Source organism: Juglans microcarpa x Juglans regia, chromosome 8D (assembly GCF_004785595.1).
Source record: "Juglans microcarpa x Juglans regia isolate MS1-56 chromosome 8D, Jm3101_v1.0, whole genome shotgun sequence".
In the NCBI taxonomy this organism is placed as follows: Eukaryota; Viridiplantae; Streptophyta; class Magnoliopsida; order Fagales; family Juglandaceae; genus Juglans; species Juglans microcarpa x Juglans regia.
Window position 1 is genome coordinate 28,183,430 of NC_054608.1, and position 23,975 is coordinate 28,207,404.

The 23,975-nt window shown below is 39.2% G+C and overlaps 2 protein-coding genes across 2 annotated transcripts; both read left to right on the top strand.

Moving 5' to 3' along the window:
* The first annotated feature begins 18,266 nt into the window (after positions 1-18,266).
* LOC121242381 lies at positions 18,267-19,921 on the top strand. The gene is made up of 3 exons (XM_041140252.1): positions 18,267-18,629; positions 18,726-19,320; positions 19,539-19,921. The coding sequence occupies exons 1-3, from the start codon at positions 18,267-18,269 to the stop codon at positions 19,919-19,921; spliced, it is 1,341 nt and encodes a 446-aa protein (XP_040996186.1).
* A 2,412-nt stretch (positions 19,922-22,333) lies between these two features.
* On the top strand, positions 22,334-22,837 carry LOC121242382. Its single transcript, XM_041140253.1, has one exon. The coding sequence runs from the start codon at positions 22,334-22,336 to the stop codon at positions 22,835-22,837; it is 504 nt and encodes a 167-aa protein (XP_040996187.1).
* Positions 22,838-23,975: the final 1,138 nt, after the last annotated feature.

The following is a 23,975-nucleotide window of genomic DNA, read 5'->3' on the forward strand; positions in this document are numbered from 1 at the left end:
GTTCATAAACTTTGGGAAATTGCAATTTTCCCTCTAAATTGCTATCTATTTTTCATTTTGCTATTTAAATGTGGTCAGCCCTGAGGAAAAACACGTTGCCCATTGACAAAATGGCGTCGTTTTTTTACCCATAACAAAACCCTATTTCCTTACCCTCTTTTCTCCTCCCTGTCGTCTTCCTTCTCTCCCTGTGACCAACAGTTTCTCTCAGACCCTTGTATGGTCTGAAGCCAGCCCGTTGGTTGAGCTCTGACCTCCATTGCTGCCCCTGGCCAGCACCCATCTCCACCGACTAAGGCCGAAGCATGTTCTGCCCATGAAGGCCTTCCCATCCTATAAATGCATGAGAGCCATATTCCCCATGCCAATGCCCAAGCCGAGAACCGTCCCACGCATCCTGCACGCCCCCACGACACCTCGCCACTCTCTCCACTCATTTCTCTCGATCTCACCCTCTCATTTAATTTTTCTTCTCTTTCTCTCTCAACTCTCTTTATCTTTCTCTTCTCGGTCTCACCTTTATACGCAAGTTATTGCCCATTTTTCATTTTGCATTTTAAATTATAAAGCTGATTTTAGGGAAAATATATATTTTACATCTTCAAATTATCAAAGTTTTGTATATTGCAATCCAAATTAGCAAAACCAACACATCACTCCCAAACTACTAAAAACTAATTAGACTTCATGTCTCATCTAATTATGATTATTAATCTATTTAATTATATAAAAGTCAAAGTTTAAATTTGCTGACTTGGATTTCAACCCACAAAAATCGACTTAACAATCCATAAATTATTAGCACACCTTACAAACCAGCAAACCGTTTATTTGCGAAGGGTCAAGCAATGCAATGGTGAACTTGCTCTATAGTTTATTTGCAAAGTTTGCCTAGATAGTTAAAAACAAATGGTCAAGCAGTACAATAGTAAACGTAAAATAGGATAATTAAATGAATACTATTGTCTGTTTTCTCTTCCACGCACTCTCTCCCTTTCTCGCATCATCTCTGTCATTTCTTTCTCACATGAAGGCACACCGTACCATAAAAGTGCAAGTAAGTGCTGTTTTTGAGTCATTTTATTTTATTTTGTGGACTGTACAAACATTATCTTGGGCAGGTACACAATGTTTGGACTTTGCAACGTTTGTGAAGGTTATGTTTTTAATGTTATTTTTGTAACACTCTGTATTTTAGTGTATTTTTATTGAAAGATTATTTTTATTAATTTAAAAATTTTTTCTCTTGTTTTAAATTTGTTGGATTTTTAGTAGGTTTATTTTTATGATTTTTAAATTGTGAAAATTAAATTTGATATGTTTCCTTAATATTAATTATTGTTATGCATTTAAATTGTTCTTCATTTTTTAAATTAGTTTATTGTTGGATTTAATTATTTTATTTTCATTGAATCACTACATTTAAATTATTTTATTTAACTTGCTGTTTTGAAATCTTCTTTGTTAGATCATTTTTGTGACCCGAGATGTGAGGATTGAATCTTATTTGTTTCCCTCACTTTTTTCTTTTCCTCTTTTTCTTTTCTTCCTCTTTTCTTTTTCCCTCCATTGCTTTTTCTCCCCAGCTTCTCTCTCGCGCACGATGTCCCTCTCTCCCTCTTCCCCGTGCGTTTTCTTCTTCTCCACCCAGCCACCGCTGCGCGCCGCAGTGACCGATACCACCCCTCTCTTTCCCTTCCCCACCGGCTAGCAACCACCACCCTTCAATCCCAACCTCTCTCGCGCTGCCGTTTGTCCCCACTCACGATGCAAAGATGCGGCACCTCTTGTGTTCACCCGCAGCCGTCGTGCCACCTCCGGCCACCATTTCTTCACCACTTCATCCTCGACCTCCCAGCAACCTAATGCACCCATCCTCAGCTCCGATCTGCCAACGGTGAAGCACATTCATCAACATTTTCGTTTTGGACATTTTAGCCTTCAACCACCCTCTACGCCGCCACCCACGACCAACCATCGCCACCATTGGCTACACCGACATCCCTAAGCCCTTCTCTATCAATCTCGAGTTTTGGTTTGTCCCCATTCAAAAGTCAATTTTAGAGACCCACGGCCACAGTGCATTTTGCACTGTTCTGTAGTTGTGTTGTTACTTCTTGCAGCTCCGTGATTCTAAAAAATTATTACAAAGTGCTGTAAGTAATTTCCTAAAGAACTTTCATGATTTAAATATATTTTTGCACTAACTCATTTTACTGTGAACTGGTTGGTTACGCCGGACTGATTCCGAAGAGTAAGGGGGTCACATGGATTGGAGAATGGAGTTATTTGTATGATTGGATTGTGTTGGCAATTGTTGGATGTTGGATATTGAGACGTTTCATGTACTTTGCATATTTGTACGCATGATCATGTTTGTAAATGAAAACTGAGTTTTCGTGTAATTGTATTCATGTTCATGTATTTATTAAAAATATGATTTTCATGTGATAAATGATTTTTGAGTGCGTGCGTATCACGACCCCAAGCCGAGATAAGGCATTATCTCGGTGGAGCTTTTCTGGTCATTCGGGAGCAGAATATACTGAGTGACGTCTCCTGGGTTGTCACTGAGCGACAACGAGATCAGACGGGATGATAACGCTCTCGTGCCAACTCCGTGGCCCCTCTATTGGTGGGGGCTAGAGGATGCTTGGCCACATATGCGGTGGGCGCGGAACTGGACATCACTCGTTACGAAGTCACATGCACGGTCGTTACTCGTGGTGTGGCGAAGGGAGCCAGGGTGTGCGGATGGTCTCTAGGGTAGATCATGGCGCATATGGTAAAATTGGTTAATGGACCATTTTCTGGGAAAATGGCGAGTTTGGATAAATCGATATTTGGGCTATTTTCTAGGAAAATAGCGTGTGTTGGATAAAAGGATTTTGTGTGGGTCGTATTATTATTTTTGAGCCAAAATAGGATTTGGCGTGTGTTGAAAAATATTCATTTTCGGGAAAAATGATATTTTGGACATAATGCATATTTCATCATATGCATGCATAATTGTTGGTTGCATTAATGCATTTTTATTCTCGACGGTTATTTGGATTATACTTACCTGCGGTACGGTTTTGTGGTAACGCAGATTTCGATGCAGATGAAACTAGGGGTGAGCCTGAGGATTCGGCTCTGCCCGATGAGTGATTTGGGATCACTCGTATTTGCATTTGGCCTTGTATTATATTTTTTTCCTTGGGATAAATGTATAACTCTTTTTTTTTTTTTTTTTTATCATTTTACTTATGTTAATTTGTATTAAAAATTCTAGTACTTAGTTGACTTATTTAAATTATCCGCTACATTGTTTATTGTACACTGTTGCATGTACACACACTTGGCACTATCGTTGGGAGGCGTGACCGTATTGTCATAATCCGGGTGTCTCGATTCCCTTATTCCCGTACATGGGGGTCGTGGGCGCCACAATTTTAGTTTTCAACACCGATTAAAAGAAAAACGCATGTTTAGTCTTCACCATGCATGGAAGTATGCATTTTGGAACTAATACATTTAATGTCTTCATCCTTGTAGAGATTTTAAAAGAGTGTGGTTGTAAGAGTGTGCTAGATTCGTTATGAAATTGAGAGTAAGCCAATCTAATGAGTTTTTCCCATTGATTGTGAATAAGTAAGCACAACCTGTTTGATGAAATAACTCAATTAGATGTCTTCCAAAATGTTTGCATATTTCTTGTCATAGAATTTTCTAGGAGGATATAATATCAATTAGTATGTCAGTAGAATGGAGTTTGAGAAAAATGAATCATGCGTATGCTTAATTGATTGCATCATTTAAGTCCTGTTTATTTCATTTTCAAGTTTAAAAATAATGGGATTTCTCTATTTCGATAGAATTTTTATCTGTGACCCTTAGTGATTATAGTATCATGTGGGTTTAACTCAACTAGATTAAATTCACAAAAAGTATAAAACTTTATTAGAGTAATCGTATAAGTTTCTCACCTTTTCGGCTTTTCTTTACCCCTTTTACTTTAATCTTTGTAATTCCTTGGCAGCAAAACAGAATGTTTTGGTATAAGGGAAAAGAATACGTAATAAGAAAGCAAAGAAAATGAGGATATGGTTGTAAGAGTTCTATTTAAATTCTGTGTCCCACTCACCCATCTTGATAGAGTTTGGAATAGTTCGAAGAGTTACAATGGGATAAGAAAAACTCCTAAGAGATAAGATTAACTGTAGATCTCTAATCATAGTCAAACACAAAAACTTAGATTTCTTAATGGCCATAAGTCTATAAATAGTAGTGCGGGGTTAAAGGGTTCTCACCTACAACATCAGAGTGCCTCTAGCCATCGGGAGACTCTAGTGAGGCTAAGTTGCTAGGGTGATCCTTCTCTCATAGTCAAATTGATTTATTCATCAAACAGATGGAGAAATGTACGTCTTTTTATTGTTGTTGTTTATTATTGTGGATCACAGAAAATAAAAAATCCAGTTATTAATGTTCATGTTAAAATATTTAACATGTGGTATCAGAGCTTCAGGTTATAGACTTTTTATGATCTCAATAAAATATACAGGGAATATGTGCTTTCATATATTATGATTTTATCATATTACGAAAGATTAAAAATATTGGTTTTATGATCTGAGAGAGAAATTTTATGATGATGTTTTAAACATTGATTCTGTGTCATATGAAATTACGATGCACTGACAACTATTAATGTAATTCGATTTTGTGTACCTATTTCTCCTATTATGATAATTTGTATCTACTTTTGATTGGGTGTATTTCACAGATTGTGCATTGTTTACATTGATGCGTGTTGGGAATTAAAATTAAAAAAAAAAATCAATAACATTGTGTTACAATGGGAGAAAGTTGAAAAAACCATGTGTATTTATCCCTTGATTGTATTATATCTGTGTTGGGGTTGAGGAACCACGGTGTGTATATGGTGGAGCCGCAGTGAGTGGTGGCTGGTGTCTTAACAAGCAGCTGTAAAGGTGGTGGCCGGGATGGCACAATGGGGTTGTGAAGTTCTGAATGGGTGCTACCCTTGCCTAAATAAAGTCCCACCGGTTAAGGGTAAGACGGCGCCACGAGGAGGCTAAGAACCTCCTCATCGGCATCTCTGTAACAGCGGTAGAGGGCTCTTAAGCTCACTGGCCGCGACAGTTTGTGGCAATAACAAAAATATAAAAGAAAAAAAAAAGGAAAAGGGGAACCTTGCCTGGAGGTGGGCATCGGTGGCGGGATGAGGCCGGGGATGCCATACCGTCTCTTTTTCGCCAGCGACGTCCACTGTTGTGGGAAGAATAAAAAAAAACCTAATAGTTTTCTTCTGACTTATAAGGGGCCTGGGCCGTGGGCCTTGGCCCAGTCCAATAGAGAAAAGAATGGGCCAGTATTGTAGCCCAGCCAAGTAGAATAAAAAAAAAAAAAAAATCACCCAGAATCAAAATCAGGTCAGTGGGCCCTGTACAGTAGGCCTGAACTAGGGTCTGTGTTAACTGGCCTCACCAATGAACTGGCTTTTAGCCCGGGTTACTGTATCGGTCCGGTCCAGACCCGGACCGGTCAGATTATATTACATTATAATATTATTATATTAATATTATTTAAAAAAGTCTGAAATTTATTTTTCTGTTATATATATGTTACTATTGTTAAATACATGTATTAAATTAGATTTTATGCATATTATTATTAAATATATGTATGAATTGTTTATTTTGGCTATTATTATGTCATGTATATTTCTTTATCCAATATAGGGCAATAATTTATGTCAAAATTTAACAAAATATTGGTTGCCCAAAGGTACAAGATTTTCTTAAATTTTGGTGACAAATCATTAAACTCATACTAAGGTGGATATGATGGAGTGAACACCTTGTGTGTCAAGATCTACTCCCAAAGGAGGGTCTTGATGACACTTCTAATTCATCCATCAAAAGTAAGGTTGGAGGGAACACTTTGTATGTCAGAGTTTACTCCTAAAGGAGAATTCTGATAATACAACTAGTTCATTCACAAAATTTAATACTGGTGAGAATACTTTGTGTATCAAGATTTACTCCCAAATGAGGGTCTTGATGACACTATTAGTTTATCCATAATTTTTTAAATTCTGATTAATATTTATAAGTGTCTAACTCAAAGCATTATGTGACAAAATTTTCTTACAGTAAGCGTACCTACATCACTGCACTCACAGACTTCATATGTTCCTGTTTTGACTGGCTCTAATTTTTCTGAATGGATTAAGCGAGTTAGGTTCACCTTAGGAGTCCTTGACCTGGACTCATCACTTACGACTCCAAAACCACCACCCATCACTGAGAATAGTAATAAAGATCAGAGAGAGTTATCTAAACAATGAGAGAGATCAAACAGGCTGAGCTTAATGTTCATGAAAATGACCATAGTCGAAAACATAAAAAAATCACTCCCTAGTACTAAGGAAACCCAACTTTTTTTGAAAAATGCTGAGGAGAGGTTTCGGTCCGCAGATAAATCTTTAGCAGGAACACTTATGGCTAGACTTACCACTATGAAATATGATGGTGCTAAAGGATTGCAACAGCATATCCTTGAAATGACAAATATTACCGCTAGATTATAAACCCTGGGAATGCAAGTAGAGGAATCCTTCATTGTTCAGTTTATTTTGAACTCATTGCCACCTCAGTATGGTCCATTCCAGATGCATTATAATTTTATTAAAGAATGGAATGTGAATGAGTTGGCAAGTATGGTAGTTTAGGAAGAAGCGAGACTGAAACAACAAGGACATTACTCTGCTAATTTTGTGACCAAAGAAGCTGGAAAGGAAAAGTACCATTATGGCAAAATGAAACGAACTGGACCACTGAAAGGAAAGCAGCCTAGGAAAGTTAATCGGGTTTAGCATGACAGTAGCATATGCTACTCTTGTGGGAAGCATGGACACATGAAAGCTGAGTGTCCGAAACATAAGGCTTGATTTGAAAAGAAGGGTAAGCCATTTCCTTTTGTTTGTTTTGAATCAAATTTTGTAAATGTTCCCACTAACTCTTGGTGGCTAGATTCAGGTGTTAATGTTCATGTTTCCATAACCATGCAGGGATACCTTACAAGTCAAACACCAAGCCACAGTGAAAGATTTATCTTTATGAGAAATGATAATAAGGCTGAAGTTTTAGCCATAAGAACTTTTTGTTTGATTTTGAATACCGGTCAATATTTAGACCTTCATAACACAGTATATGTGCCTTCTGTGAGGCATAATTTAATTTCCTTATCTAGATTAGATACTGATGGCTATTCTTTTTCGTTCCATAATGAAAGTTTCAATTTGTTTAGAAATGATTTATCTATTGGTTCTGGATTTCTTTCCGATGACCTTTATTGACTTTGCCTCGATAATACATTTATTAAAAATACATATACCTAGTACCATGAAACATGTATTAGAACTAAAAGAAACATGATGAATGAAAATTTTATGACTTGTGGCATAAAAGATTGGGGCACATCTCCAAAGAAGGTTACGAAGATTAGTAAAAGAATGGATTCTTCCGCATCTTGATTTTACTAATCTTGAAGTGTGTGTGTATTGCATTAAAGGAAAGAAAACCAAACATACTAAGAAATGTGCCACAAGAAGTAAGGGGCTTCTTGAAATAATTCACACCGATATATGTGGACCATTCTCCACTGAATGTTTTGGTGGGGAAAATTATTTTATCACCTTTATTGATGATTTTTCACGGTTTCGATACATCTATCTACTACATGAGAAATCTCAAGCTGTTTCAGTACTTGAGGTATTTCTCATGGAGGTGGAAAGGTAGTTAGATAGAAAGGTAAAAATCATCAGGTCGGATCGAGGTGGAGAATATTTTGGAAAGTATGATGAATTGGGCCATAACCTTGGCCCCTTCCCCAAACTTCTTGAACAGCGTGGCATTGTTGCACAGTATATGCCTGGGACACCACAACATAACGATGTGCTGAAAGGCGTAATCGAACCTTATTGGATATGGTCAGAAGTATAGTAAGCAATTCTGCCTTACCTAAATCACTATGGGGTGAAACTATTAAGACGACTATGTATATCTTAAACTGAGTTCCTAGTAAATTTGTTCCAAAAACTCCTTTTGAGCCATGGACTGGTAGGACATCGAGTTTAAAGCACATGCATGTTTGGGGTTGCCTAGCCAAAGCGAGACTTTACAATCCACATGAAAGGAAATTGGATCCTAGAACAGTAAGTGAGTACTTTATTGGGTACCCAAAGAGATCCAAATGGTATAGGTTTTACTGTCCTAATCACAATCCGAGAATGGTGGAAACAGAAAATGCCAAATTCATTGAACTTCACGAGATCAATGAAAAAATTGAACCCAGAGATGTGATCATTGAGGAAGTATGGGTAGATGTCCCTATACCTACATCCTCAGAAAATGATTATCCATCGAAAAATGATAATACCACTGACGAACCAAGTTCTGAGTCATTAGAACAAGTTGTCTTATGCAGATCTCAGAGATCGAAGACCTGTTATTTCAACAGACTATGTGGTGTATCTCCAGGAATCTGAATTTGACATTAGGACAAGTAAAGATCCACTAACATTTTCACAAGCTATAGAGGGAAATGATTCTAGTAAATGGATCGATGCCATGAAAGAAGAGTTGAAATCCATGGATCAAAATCAAGTCTGGGATCTTCTTGAATTGCCTGAATGGAGTAAAAGAGTCGGGTGTAAATGGGTCTTTAAGACCAAACACGACTCAAAAGGCATGTTGAACGGTATAAGGCCGGACTTGTTGCTAAGAGTTTCACTCAGAAAGAAGACATTGATTACAAAAAGTCCTTTTCTCCAGTATCTAAAAAGGACTGTTTCAAGATCATTATGGCATTGGTGATTCATTATGATTTAGAGTTACACCAGATGGATGTGAAAGCGTCATTTTTAAATGGAAGTTTGGATGAAGAGGTCTACATGGAGCAGCCAGAAGGCTACTCAAAAAAGGGCAAAGATCACCTAGTATGTAAGTTTAAGAAATCGATATACGGGCTTAAGCAATCTTCCTGAAAATGGTACTTAAAGTTAAATGATATCATTACTACCTTTGGATTTAAAGAAAACATTTTTGATCGATGTATATACCTAAAGGTCAGTGGGAGTAAGTTCATAATTTTGATCCTGTATGTTGATGATATCTTGTTAGCTAGGAGTGATCTTGGCTTACTTTATGAACCCAAGGGTTTTCTCTCTAAGAACTTTGAAATGAAGGATATGGGTGATGCATCTTTTGTGATCGGAATCGAAATTTTTCGAGATCGAGAACAAGGACTGTTGGGATTGTCTCAGAAAAGTTACATAGAAAGAGTTCTTGAGAGATTTGGCATGAAAAGTTGTTCATCACTGGACACTCCAATATCAAAAGGTGATAAGTTTAGCCTATCACAATGTCCTAAAACTGAGTGGGAGCATAAAGAGATGGCAAAAATCCCATATGCTTCAGTCGTGGGGAGCTTAATATATGCACAGATTTGCACGAGGCTAGATATTAGTTTTGCAATTGGCATGCTTGGGCGCTACCAAAGTAACCCAGGGACGTCTCATTGGAAAGCAGCAAAGTGGGTATTGCGGTACTTGCAAGGAACTAAGGATTACCAGCTTACCTTCAGAAGAACTGACAGTTTGCAGGGAACTGGATACTCAAACTTTGATTTTGCTGGTTGCTCTGATAGCAGGAAATCCATTTCAGGTTATGTTTTCCTATTGGCTGGTGGAGCGATCTCATGGAGAAGTATGAAGCAAATAATCACTGCTTCATCTACAATGGAGGTTGAGTTTGTGGTGTGCTTTGAGGCCACAGTATATGGTTTATGGCTAAGGAACTTTATTTCAGGGCTTGGAGTTGTCAACTTTATAGCCAGGCTGCTGAGAATTTATTGTGATAATTCCCTACAGTATTTTTCTCCAAAAACGATAGGTATTCTAAAGGTGCCAAGTACATGGAGCTCAAATAACTAAGCGTTAAGGATGAAGTACAAAAACAAACAGTGTCCATAGAACATATTAGTACTATGCTTATGATAGTAGACCTATTGACAAAGGGTCTAGTAGCAAAGTAGTTTAAAAAACATGTTGATAGAATGGGTCTTATGATATGAACATGTTAATGAGCTTGTAGATGTTTTGAATTCTATTTGGATACTTAATGATATCTATTATGGTTATTTTGTTTCTGTTTCCTTGTCTTTCCACTTTGTATGTATATTAAATACTGGGAATGAATGATGACAAGATAATGTCTACAATAGACATGAATTGGAACCCTATGCATTATAGTATTAACCTTAATTATCCCAATCAAAGATCATGTTAAATTAAGTTACCTGTGTTGTGGTACATGGAAGGGAATTTGTTGATTATATAATAGAGGACCGCCATGACTCGCATTAATAGCTAGTTTGACATTGATATTATGGAACTCATGAAATGTATTTTTAGCTATGAAAAGTTTCAGAAAATGAATTTGTGTGGTATGGTTAATTTCTTGTAATAAATTCATGAATGGAAAATATTATTTATGGGCGTATGGGCCAAGTGAGAGAATGTAAGAGTTCTATTTAAACTCTGTATCTCACTCACCCATCTTGATAGAGTTTGGAATAGTTCAAAGAGTTATAATGGGGTAAGAAAAATTCCTAAGAGATAAGATTAACTCTAAATCTCTAATCATAGTCAAACACAAAGATTTAGATTTTTTTTATGGTTAGAAATCTATAAATAGCACTGAAGGGTTAAATGATTCTCACCTACAACATCAGAGTGCCTCTAGCCATCGGGAGACACTAGTGAGACTAAGTTGCTAAGGTGATCTTTATCTCATAGTCAGATTGATTTCTTCATCAAACAAATAGAGAAAGGTACGTCTTTTTACTGCTATTGTTTATTATTGTGGATCATAGAAAATCAAAGATCCAATTATTAACGTTTATGTTAAAATATTTAACAATGGTTGTCTTGGATGACTGGAATGTTTATATTGGGGGATTTTCTTTGGGATAATTTTATTGGGCCAAAGCCTTTCTGATCATAGTCATGAAATGACATTTATGCCTTGAATTGCAACAAAATACAAATTATATATGTTGTTTGATCCAGAGGGCCGGCAAGATCCTTTCATTAATAGATAGTACTCGCCATGATTTTCTATTCTTGACATTCTTGTTTGTGTTTTGCTCTTTGTTGGCTTGGGTATTTGTATTTATTAATGAGTTTGAAATTTAAAACCTCAAATTTTATGATTTTATGTTCTAATGATATGTGAAGTTGGATTTGATATACTTCATCAATATTAATTCATGCTTATTTATGTAAATATGCATGTTTACATTTAAATATAAAGTGGAGACTTATGTTCAAATTGACCATGACACATCTTATTTATTTTTATTTATTTTTCATAACGTCCAACGAATCATTCATTCCAATAAGAAAAGTCCTTACAAGATATTGTTTCTATCAAGTCATATAGCTTGTGATACAAAAGAAAGACAAGAACACCACCACATTATAATATCTGGCCTCGACATTCCATGCATTCCTTGCTAATTGGCATGACACATCTTATTTATAAAGTGGAGACTTTTTTCCTAACCTATTTTATTATCATTTGTAATGTGTGGGTACTCTGTCAGCGCCATTATAAGGGCAATGATAAACACGCAATTTTAATTCTGCAATCATAGGGATACCATTAGTCAAAGTAAAACAGACAAGCATCATAGGGTTACCAATTTTTTCCCAAATATACACAAATTCATCATAAAGCTCAAGAGTAAAAATGTAACATAGGCATCAAACACAAATAAAATATAATTTAATAGTATTTATTCACATACCTGCTTATAATTCTAACTTTTTCAAATTCCTAAACAAAAATAATATTATAAAACTATCGCTACAAAAAATTTCATTTTTAGAGACAAAATTTATTAGGGACGAATTTATTTTGTACCTAAAAGTATTTATTTGGGACAAAATTTAAATTTCGTCTCAAAACATGGATGAGTTTCTCAAGGCGTTCGAACACGTTCAAACGGTATACTTAGGGACGATAAATTTCATCCCTAATAAAATAATTATTCGCAGTTGGGAAAAAATTGGCTGGTTAAGCGCGGAAAATTGATTTACCATTCGAACATGTAGATCACCAATTTTTGAACGGTTAGTTAGCGTTCGAATGGTAATAATGTGTTCAAACGGTGACACTAATTTAATAAAACATTTAATCAATTAAAGAAATAATAATAGTAATCAACAATTAATTTATAAAAAAAGATATAATGCATAATTACGCAAACTTACAAAACATCAAATATTGTCCATACCAGAAATAAAACAAAATACAAATAAAAGATATAAAATACTATGTCCCCTACTCTTTGAGGACATCCTCGATTGTATTTATTTTTGCTTCTATCTGTGTCAGTCGAGTAAACATCGTCTCCTAAATCCGAGACACATGATCAACATTCATAGCTAACTTAGAAATGGCACCCGTGATCTCTGTACTTAAGCAAAAGAAGACAATTTGGATCTCCGTACACACTATATGAGCAATCTGATTAGGAGTAACAGTGTGTGATGCCTCGAGTTGCGTGGATGTCTCATCGACCGATACTCCATGATTAGTTAGGTGTGCATATCTGGTTTGAGTATTGACCGACTCTGTAGTAGGAGCACAAAGACGAAGTCTCGAGTGCCCCATGCTCCGTGACAGGGTGGAGAAGTTGATCGTTCCAATCAGCTCCCTGATTCACTCAACAACATCATGTAAGACCCCAACCAATAATAGGAATCGTGTGATCAGGAGGCTGAATGGCAAAATATTTGTTATCGTAACGTATGAAACCTCTAATCGCATCTTGGTGAATATATAACCCACTAGATCGATAGGCATCATACGAGCGACACGTATCATAAATCTCGCCCTATCCATGCTAACCTTCGTCTTATGCTGCCGAGGGTCAATGTTGTGGGTGATGATTAAGTTCATAATCTTGAAAAAATTTGATAAATGAACATGTTTGATGTTCTTCTTTCCATCATAAGGAGGGGCATCTAGATCAACAACCAACTGCCTCACCTTAGCATCCGAGAGGCCATCCAGTCCATCAGGATCAGTGCCCTAGTCCTTAGCTGTCTCCTCATCTGCTGTAGACTCCCTGGGCACCACGATTGGATATGTGTGTTGTAACACCCCGTATTTTAGTGTATTTTTATTGAAGGATTATTTTTATTAATTCAAAAATTTATTCTCTTGTTTTAAAATTATCGGATATTTTTAAATGGTTTATTTTATGATCTTTGAATTGTGAAAATTAAATTTGATATGTTTTCTTAATATTTATTATTGTGATGCATTTAAATTGTTCCTTATTTTAAATTAATTGATTATTGGATTTAATTATTTTTTTTCATTTTATCATTACGTTTAAATTATTTTAATTGAGATGTTGTTTTAAAATCTTTTTCGTTGAATCCTTTTTGTGACCCAAGATATGAGGATTGGACCTCATTTCTTTCCTTTCATTTTTTTTTTCTTCCTCATTTCTTTCATTCTCTTTTCTTTTTTTCCTCCATTTTCTTTTTTCTCCCTTCTCTCTCCCCTTGCAACCTGCTCTCCCTCTCTCCCCTGCGTCCGCGTCGTTCGTCCACCAACCCGCCGCAGTGCGCCACCTTCCGACGACACCCCCCCTCCCACCTCCTTACCCACACTCTGGCGATCTCCCCCACCCCGAATTTCCTTCCCCACACTCACTTTCTCTCTCTTTGCTGGCAGTTTGAAACCTCACCGCCCCTTCCATCTCCTTCCCCACCCACTGGTGGCCATCCCCCTCCATTCCCAGCTCCTCCCCCGCCGCCATTACCTCTCTCGCACGATGCAAAACCGTGGCGCCTTTTGAGCTCACGCGCTGCTGCCGCGCCACCTTCAGCCACCATTTCTTCACCATTTCATCCTCAACCTCCTAGCAATCTAACCCACCCATCCCCAGCTCCGATCCGCCACCGGTGAAGCTCCACCATCCACATTTCCATTTTGGGCATTTTTGGCCTAAAACTGCCTCCTATGCCGCCACACACGGCAAACCACCACCACCACTAGTTTCACCGACATCCCTAAGCCCTACCCTATCAATTTCGGGTCTTGATTTGTCTCCATTCAAAAGTGAGTTTTTTAGACCCACGACCACAGTGCATTTTGCATTGTTCTGCAGCTGTGTTGCCACTTCTTGCAGCTCAGTGATCCTTCAAAAATTATTATATAGTACTGTAAATATTTTTTCAAATAACTTTCGTGATTTAAATGTATTTTTGCACTAACTCATTTTATTTGTGAACTGGTTGGTTATGCCGGACTGAGTCTGAGGAGTTCGGGGGTCGGATGGATTGTGGACGGAGTTGTTGTGTGTTTGGTTTGCATTGTTGGTTGTTGTTATGGCGTTGTTCGTGAACATGGCATATTCCACGCATGATCATGTTTGTAAATGAAACTGGATTTTCATGTGAAATGATTTTGAGTGTGTTTGAAACGATTGGATTGAGTGATTTGAGAGAAAGGAAAAAGAGACTGTAGGGATGGTGGTAAGCAGGGATGGTAGTAGAGTCCTGCCTGCGATTCCTGCCTACGGTGCACGCTGTAGGGATGGTTGTGGCGCCCACAACCCCCATGTAATTAGACACGGGAATCGAGACACCGGGATGATGACAACAGGGTCACACATCCCAATTTCTCGATTCCCGTGTCTCCTTACATGGGGGTCGTGGGCGCCACAGGTGGTATCAGAGCGTTCGGCTCTAGGAAACCCATATGTCCCTTAAGAGAAGTACTAGAAATATTCTTTTAAAAATATAAGTTAAATTATTTATTTTAAGGAATCTTTTAATTTGGATTTGTTATTTATTTTGTTTATGTTATATTATTTTATTTTACTTTATTTTAGTTATTTCAATGTTACCTTGTTTTGGTGTTTGATTTTGTTCGGGTATTTAAACGGAGTTAAAGATTGCTATGACAGGAAGATGGTGAGACCAAGAAGGCAAGCTAATGAGCCCGAAGATGAATTACCAAGAGCTGATGGAAATTATGCCATGGCGAGGGCGTTGAATAGGATGACAGAGTTCCTTCAACAGAATTTCCGACCGCCGCAAGGAGATTTAAATAGAGCTGTCCATGTTGGGTGCACCTATGAGCGCTTCCTAGTGCATACGACTCCTGCTTTTACTGGGGAGGAGGATCCACTGCGAGCTAGGAGGTGGATAGAAGATCTTGAGAGAACATTTGAGGTTTGTGGATGCCCGGAGGCCCAAATTGTAAGGCGCAGTGGGTTGTGAAGCCGGTCCGTGCTTGAGGGCCTAGCCCTTTTCTTTTTCCCTCCCCCGATTTCTTTTCCTTCTCTTTCGGCATTGCAGTTACTCTGTTTAGTTCTTTCTTTTCTTTCTCCGCAACTCTCTCCATCCCACGTTTCTTTCCTATTTCCTTTCAGTTTCAACTTCATTTCTTGTTGTTGGCATTAGTTTGAGTTTCCGAATCCCATGCCCTAGACCTCCTCACGTGGATTTCTGTTGCTGCGTTGCTTCTGGTTTCCCGAGTGTTGCCGTCTGCTACACTCTGTTTTTCCTCCATTTTGCATTTTGGTTTCCGTCTGCAACTCACGGGCATCAATTCGCATCCCTTCCATTTTCGACTGGTAAGGGTTTCTTTGTCATCCAAGTTTCGGTTTCTCCTTCTGTAACCGTGCGATTTCTGCTTCTTAGTTTTGGGTTTGGTTTATCTTCATTTTGTTGCAGTATCTGTTTTGGCTGTGAGATTGAGTAGCTTTTTGTGAGTTTTTCTGGTTGTTGCGTGGTGAGTATTTCGGGTTGGTGTTTTGTCCTAGGTTTGGATTATTTGAAGTTTCATTGTAGTGGAATTGTTGGACTGGTGGTTGAGAAAATATTTGGAAGTATTAGTTTATACTTTATGTTATGGAGTTGGGAATGGAAAGAAGAGTGCTTTGTGTAGTGTAAACTGGTTAAGTTGGCAAAATCTGCGTACTTCGCTCGAGCAGAGTGTCGAGCGCGACTCGAGCGAACAGCCAAATGAACATTGGCTTGAGCGGAGTGTCGAGCGAGACTCGAGCGAACCTCTCTGACTTGCATTCGCTCGAGCGGAGTGTCGAGCGAGACTCGAGCGAACCTCTCTGACTTGCCTTCGCTCGAGCGGTCTGTCGAGCGAACTTGGCTCGAGCCAACTGTCAAGCCAACTTTCAGCAAACACTTTTTCAGTTCCAAATCAGTCTCCACTTATAACCAGCATACTGAGTTTTGTATAGAATATTTTGGGTCGAAGTGTGGGCTGTTCGGATTGTTATTTGGCTAGTTAAGTGTGATTAAACTCGTTGAATTATGGTTTAGAGTTTGAGTCTTGAGTTGTTTAAGACCAATTGTGTATTGTTGGACTTTAATATTTAGTTTATATTATCTTATGAATAGGTGGCGAGACGGATAGAGATCGTATTCAAGTCATAGATAATACGCTGCAGGAGTCAGGTAAGTGGGGTTCCTATGCTAGGTTTTATACAAGTTAATAAGACTGAGGCTGATTTTATGAAAAACTTGTATATTTTGTGTTATGTGGGGAACTTGTGAAAATAAAGATCAACCTCGGTCACTCATCTGCATTATTCATGAAATCTGTGTGAAGAAGGAAAAATATGTTTTGGCATGCATTGTGTAGACATGAGCTAAATTCTGTCATGTGGTTTCTGAAATCTGGAAAAAAAAGCGATATTGAGGATATGAAAAGTTGTGCATTTATTTAGAAAGATGTTCTGGCTTTTGTGTTCAGCGTGTGTAACTTTCTGATTCTGTTTTGGTACTCTGTATTATTTTGTTATAACATCTGAAAACCTTTGGCATGGTGTACTAGTTTTTGTATCTGACTCTGTCTCTGCTTTGCTCTGCTCTGCTCTGTTATGCTCTGCTCTGTTTGGGTTGGTACCAACTTCTCTGTCTCTGAGTGCACCCACTTTGGAAACAAAGTGGTTTTATTGTGGTCTTTCCTGTGTGCACACTCGGGGCTCCGAGAAGAATAAAGGAAAGATTTCACCTCTGTCTCTGCCTGGTTTGGCCACCGGGGTTAGCACAACCCTACCACGGGGGTGAAACATGGTCTCTGCTCTGTTTGATGCTCTGTTTTGATTTGACGATGATACTCAGTTTATGTTATGCCAAAGTACCATGGGTTTTACTTGTTTTAAAACCATCGCTCTGTCATTTTAAAAATATGTTCTGTTCTGTATGATAACTCTGGAAAAAAAATATTTTGTTCTGCATACTCTCCTTGATAAATGCTCATGTTTGCACGCTAGCATATGATTTCTGCTTACTGAGTTGTTGATGACTCACCCCTATCATTATAATATTTTTCAGATGATGTGGTGAGTCCAAATGAGGACCTGGATTAGAATGCTGGTTGTGTCTAAGCTGAGGAGATGTTGGTAGAAGAAGGACTTCTGGTGTTCTTAGTTTTAATATCTTTGAGTGTTATTTATGTCTCGAGTTTAGTAAGATTTATGAAATATTTAGTTGGTTTGTTATGATTATCGAGAAGTTATGGACCCCTTTGATTTATTATTATTGCATTAAAGATTGTGTGGAGTTTGTAATGAGATTATTGAGAAGATTTGAGATTGATTTCATTTATGAAGTTTTTTGGAGTTTATTCTTTGGATGTGTTGGGAGGTATGTTTATGAGTAACAAGTAGAAATTCTCCAAGCCACCCGGGTTTGGGGCGTTACATTTGGTATCAGAGACAGGTTAGAATTCTGCATACTATAAACCTAGGAGGTTTAGATTTCTGTGGGTGCATAGGATTGAATATTGTTGAAGTGGGAAGTCTTAGAATTTACAGGCTTTGCGAATAACTATGAAGTGTGGTATTTCATAGGTCTATGAACTAAATTCATGTTGATTAAGGTTTAGTTTAGTGGCGGAGCCTTCTTAAATACTCAGATGGAGTAAGATGTTAAATTTTGGAGAGATTGACTATTACTACCGTTGTGCGTTCCTCTTTTGTCTTTGTTATAGATATTCTTATATTTTTGAATTCTAATATATTTATACGTTTGGTTTTTACAAATACCACTAATTTTCTATGTTCTTATAAATTCTATTTTCGAAGCGATTTTTAAAAATTCTAGTTATTTTGTCAGGATGCCACCTCGTCGTAGAGAACGAAGCATGTCGGATCTGAATGCGATCGAGAACGAAAGGGAAGCAAACCCGAGTGCTTCCGACGTTTTACGAGCAGCTGCACATCAGTTAATTGATAACCTTGTGCAGAATCCCACGGGTCGCCAGTGTAATTTCAATGAAGGGGGTTGTACTGTTGAACAATTCAATTGTATGCACCCTCCTTTATATTATGGGAGAGGCAATCCAACTTTGGCGGAGGATTGGATTCAGGACATTGAGGAGATTTTGCGAGTCCTAACTTGTACTGAAGAACAAAAAGTGGCATACGCCACATTCAAGCTTACTGGGGAAGCGAAGAGGTGGTGGATCTCTGAAAGATCTATCAGGGAAGCAGAGGGGACAGAGATAGTCAGTTGGCTGCACTTCAAGCAGATCTTTCTTGAGCGCTTCTTCCCTAGCTCTTTCCGTGAGGACAAGGCTATGGAATTTGCCACCTTGGTTCAGGGGACAATGACGGTACATCAGTATGCTGCTAAGTTTACTGAGTTATCCCGTTTTGCTACTTATTTGATTCCCGATGAGGAAAAGAAGGCACGCAAATTTGAGCAAGGACTGAATGAGAAACTGTACGTGCGTGTGGTGGGTTTCCAAATTCGGAACTTCTCAGAATTGGTGGATAAAGCAACAGTTTTTGAAAGAACCCTTCAAAGAAGCGCTGCAATGCATGAACAGAGAAAAAGGACTACTCCTACTGGGTACCAGTCTGGCATGGATCAGGGACCATGGAAAAAGAGGAATGAAGGTAGTAGTTCGGGAAAAAGGCTGGTTCAGAGTAATCAACAGCCCTACCAGTGTAGGACATGCAATCAAGTGCACTCCAGAGAGTGCAGAAAAGGGGCGGGATTGTGTTTTCGTTGTGGCAAAACAGGACACTACATCAGGGATTGCCCAATGCAAAATAGGAGCAACCAGACATTCATACCGCCACCTCAGAGGAATGAAGTATCGGCCCGGGGCAGCAATCAACGTCCTACTGCGCCTGCTCGAGTCTTTGCACTAACACCTGGAGAAGTTGAGGGTAGGAATGACGTGATCACTGGTATGACTCTTTGGTTTTACTTTAAGGATTTATAGTTTCTATTATTTTCTTTTCTTTGATTGATTCTGGTTAAGACTTTGAATATTCTTGGTTCATGGATGAGTTTGAATGTGATCACAGGTACTCTTTCTCTGTTTTCTAATAATGCTTTTGTGTTATTTGACTCGGGAGCGACACATTCTTTTGTTTCCAGGCGTACTCTAGATTTTGCACTTTAGATACTGAAAGGTTGAGGAACAAGTTAGTGGTTGCAACCCCAACAGGAAATTCTGTAGTCTGTAGTGAGATTTTACCTGGATGCCCTCTTTCTATAGAGGGAAGACTGATGCCAGCAGATTTAATAGTTTTCCACATGGTTGGGTTTGATGTAATTTTGGGTATGGATTGGCTGGCTTCCTATCACGCCAGTATGGATTGTGCTAAAAAGGAAGTGGTATTCAGACCCCTTAATGAAGGTGAATTTCGGTTCACAGGGTCAAAAGTGAGGTTGACTCCACCCATCATTTCTACCATTCAGGTTGGAAAACTGTTGCATGATGGTTGTCAGGGATTCCTAGCCTGTGTGGTAGAAGCGCCAAAGGGGGAAGTGATGTTGGAATAGATACCTGTTGTGAGGGATTATCCAGAGGTCTTCCCTGAAGATTTATCGGGACTTCCACCCGAGCGGGAGGTAGAGTTTGCTATTGAGTTAGTTCCAGGCACGGCACCCCTTTCGAAAGCACCTTATCGCATGGCGCCATCTGAATTAGCAGAAGTCAAAGAGCAGTTGCAAGATTTGTTAGATAAGGGTTTCATTAGGCCCAGTGTTTCACCTTGGGGAGCTCCAATTCTTTTTGTGAAGAAGAAGGATGGATCGATGAGAATGTGTATCGATTATAGGGAACTTAATCGGGTGACCATAAAGAATAAGTACCCGCTACCCCGTATAGAGGATTTGTTTGATCAGCTTCAGGGTGCTCAAGTATTTTCGAACATTGATCTTCGATTAGGTTACCACTAGTTGAAGATCAGAGCTGAAGACGTGGCGAAGACGGCGTTCAGAACCCGTTATGGCCATTATGAGTTTTTGGTCATGCCTTTTGGCCTGACTAACGCCCCAGCCGTATTTATGGACTTGATGAACAGGGTGTTCCATGAGTTTTTGGATAAGTTTGTGGTTGTCTTTATTGATGATATACTGATATACTCCAAAAGCGAGATCGAGCATGAAGAACATTTGAAGTTGGTACTTGGGACACTCAGAGACAAGCAGGTGTTTGCTAAGTTGAAGAAGTGTGAATTTTGGCTTGATTCAATCACGTTTCTGGGGCATGTAGTTTCAAAGGATGGTATTTCAGTGGACCCAGGAAAAGTGGAAGCCGTGGTTAATTGGTTGGCACCGAGGAATGTTCATGAGGTTAGAAGCTTTTTGGGATTGGCGGGGTATTACCGTCGATTCATTGATGGGTTTTCCAAGATAGCAGTCCCTCTCACTGCACTCACCAGGAAAAATAATAGGTTTGAATGGACAGTAAAGTGTGAAGAAAGCTTCCAAGAGTTGAAACAGAGATTAGTGTCAGCCCCGGTGTTAACAGTTCCCACAGCTAGAGGCGGATTTGTTGTCTATAGCGATGCTTCTAGGCTTGGTTTGGGGTGTGTACTGATGCAACATGGGAAGGTTATAGCTTATGCCTCACGCCAACTGAAAGTGTATGAGCAGAATTATCCCACCCATGATCTGGAACTCGCGGCAGTCATTTTTGCACTTAAGCTTTGGAGACCTTACTTGTATGGAGAAAAGTGCGAAATTTTTACGGATCACAAGAGTTCGAAGTATTTCTTTACCCAAAAAGAATTAAACATGAGACAAAGGAGGTGGCTTGAGTTGATCAAGGATTATGATTGTACCATTAATTATCACCCAGGCAAAGCTAATGTTGTAGCCGACGCTCTAAGTAGGAAGTCAGTGGGACCGACAATTGCAGCTATTACCACTCAGCATAGGTTGCTGATGGATTTAGAAAGAGCCGGTATTGAAGTCTTTTCTAGTGATACAAGTGCTGTCATGGCCAGTTTAGTGGTTCAACCTGCTTTGATAGATAGAATCAAAGATGCTCAGAAAGTGGACTCAGAGTTGGTGAAGCTAAGGGAAGAGATCGGAAACGGGGACAAACCTGATTTTTGTATTTCCAAGGATGGAGTTTTGAGGTTTAGGAGTAGAGTATGCATACCTGCTGATGATGAACTAAAAAGGTTGATTCTTGAAGAGGCACACCGTTCTTTGTATACTGTTCACCCAGGGAGTACCAAGATGTATCGGGATTTGAGAGAGTCCTTTTGGTGGAATGGCATGAAAAGGGAAATTGCTAAATTCGTAGAACAATGCCTGACTTGCAAACAAGTGAAGGCGGAACATCAGAGACCTACAGGATTATTACAGCCACTTCAGATTCCAGAATGGAAATGGGAACATATCTCCATGGATTTTATGACAGGTCTACCAAGGACCGTAAGCGGGCAAGATGCTATATGGGTGATCGTGGATTGCTTATCGAAGACCGCCCGTTTTGTGCCCATTAAAGTTTCTTATAAACTAGAGAAACTAGTTGAACTGTATGTGCGGGAGATAGTGAGTTTGCATGGAGTACCGGTATCCATTGTGTCGGATAGAGATCCTCGCTTTACCTCAAAGTTCTGGTGAAGCTTACAGGAGGCAATGGGTACTCAGCTAAGTTTCAGTACCGCTTTTCATCCTCAGACAGATGGACAGTCAGAAAGAACTATTCAGATTTTAGAAGACATGTTGAGGGCATGCTTGATGGATTTCAAGGGATCTTGGATGCAACATTTACCATTGGTTGAGTTTGCATATAATAATAGCTTCCAGGCTACCATTGGGATGGCACTTTACGAGGTTTTGTATGGCAGGAGATGTAGGTCTCCATTGTATTGGGATGAAGTAGGTGAAAGGAAACTTCTAGGGCCAGAGATTATTCAGCAGACCACCGAAAAGATAGATATCATTTGGGCTAGAATGAAAGCAGCTCAAAGCCGACAGAAGAGCTATGCAGATAAACGCCGCCGTCAGTTAGAGTTTGCGATGGGAGATAAGGTATTCTTGAGAATTTCACCAATGAAAGGAGTTATGAGATTCAGAAAGAAAGGTAAGTTGAGTCCCAGATACATTGGGCCGTTTGAGATTCTTGATCGGTTTGGACCGGTGGCGTACAGGGTGGCTCTACCACCGGCATTCTCGGGAGTGCATAATGTGTTCCATGTGTCCATGTTGAGAAAGTATATCCATGACCCCACTCACATCATAGATCATGAAGCCTTGCAGATTCAAGAGGACATGACCTACACCGAGGAACCATTGCGGATTCTGGACAGGAAAGAGCAAGTGTTGTGGAATCGAACTATTTCTTTGGTTAAAGTATTGTGGAATAATCATGCTATCAATGAAGCATCTTGGGAATTCGAGGAAGAGATGCGAGTAAAGTACCCTCATTTGTTCGATGGAAATTATTATAGCTTATAGTAAATTCCGAGGACGGAATTTTTGTAAGGGAGGGAGGATGTAAGGCCCAGTGGGTTGTGAAGCCGGTCCGTGCTTGAGGGCCTAGCCCTTTCATTTTCGGTGGGCGAACGACGTCGTTTGGAGGGGTAAGCTTTTCTTTTTCCCTCCCCCGATTTCTTTTCCTTCTCTTTCGGCATTGCAGTTACTCTGTTTAGTTCTTTCTTTTCTTTCTCCGCAACTCTCTCTGTCCCACGTTTCTTTCCTTTTTCCTTTCAGTTTCAACTTCATTTCTTGTTGTTGGCATTAGTTTGAGTTTCCAAATCCCATGCCCTAGACCTCCTCACGTGGATTTCTGTTGCTACGTTGCTTCTGGTTTCCCGAGTGTTGCCTTCTGCTACACTCTGTTTTTCCTCCATTTTGCATTTTGGTTTCCGTCTGCAACTCACGGGCATCAATTCGCATCCCCTCCATTTTCGACTGGTAAGGGTTACTTTCTCATCCAAGTTTCGGTTTCTCCTTCTGTAACCGTGCAATTTCTGCTTCTTAGTTTTGGGTTTGGTTTATCTTCATTTTGTTGCAGTATCTGTTTTGGCTGTGAGATTGAGTAGCTTTTTGTGAGTTTTTCTGGTTGTTGCGTGGTGAGTATTTCGGGTTGGTGTTTTGTCCTAGGTTTGGATTATTTGAAGTTTCATTGTAGTGGAATTGTTGGACTGGTGGTTGAGAAAATATTTGGAAGTATTAGTTTATACTTTATGTTATGGAGTTGGGAATGGAAAGAAGAGTGCTTTGTGTAGTGTAAACTGGATAAGTTGGCAAAATCTGCGTACTTCGCTCGAGCGGACTATCGAGCGCGACTCGAGCGAACAGTCAAATGAACATTGGCTTGAGCGGAGTGTCGAGCGAGACTCGAGCGAACCTCTCTGACTTGCATTCGCTCGAGCGGAGTGTCGAGCGAGACTCGAGCGAACCTCTCTGACTTGCCTTCGCTCGAGCGGTCTGTCGAGCGAACTTGGCTCGAGCCAACTGTCGAGCCAACCTTCAGCAAACACTTTTTCAGTTCCAAATCAGTCTCCACTTATAACCAGCATGCTGAGTTTAGTATAGAATATTTTGGGTCGAAGTGTGGGCTGTCCGGATTGTTATTTGGCTAGTTAAGTGT

Coding starts and splice junctions, on each gene's coding strand:
- LOC121242381 (XM_041140252.1), top strand. CDS start 18,267: ATGTCGGATCTGAATGCGATCGAGAACGAAAGGGAAGCAAACCCGAGT. Junction 18,630..18,725: donor AAGCAGAGGGGACAGAGATA/GTCAGTTGGCTG, acceptor ACCTTGGTTCAG/GGGACAATGACGGTACATCA. Junction 19,321..19,538: donor TAGGAATGACGTGATCACTG/GTATGACTCTTT, acceptor TTTGCACTTTAG/ATACTGAAAGGTTGAGGAAC.
- LOC121242382 (XM_041140253.1), top strand. CDS start 22,334: ATGAAAGCAGCTCAAAGCCGACAGAAGAGCTATGCAGATAAACGCCGC.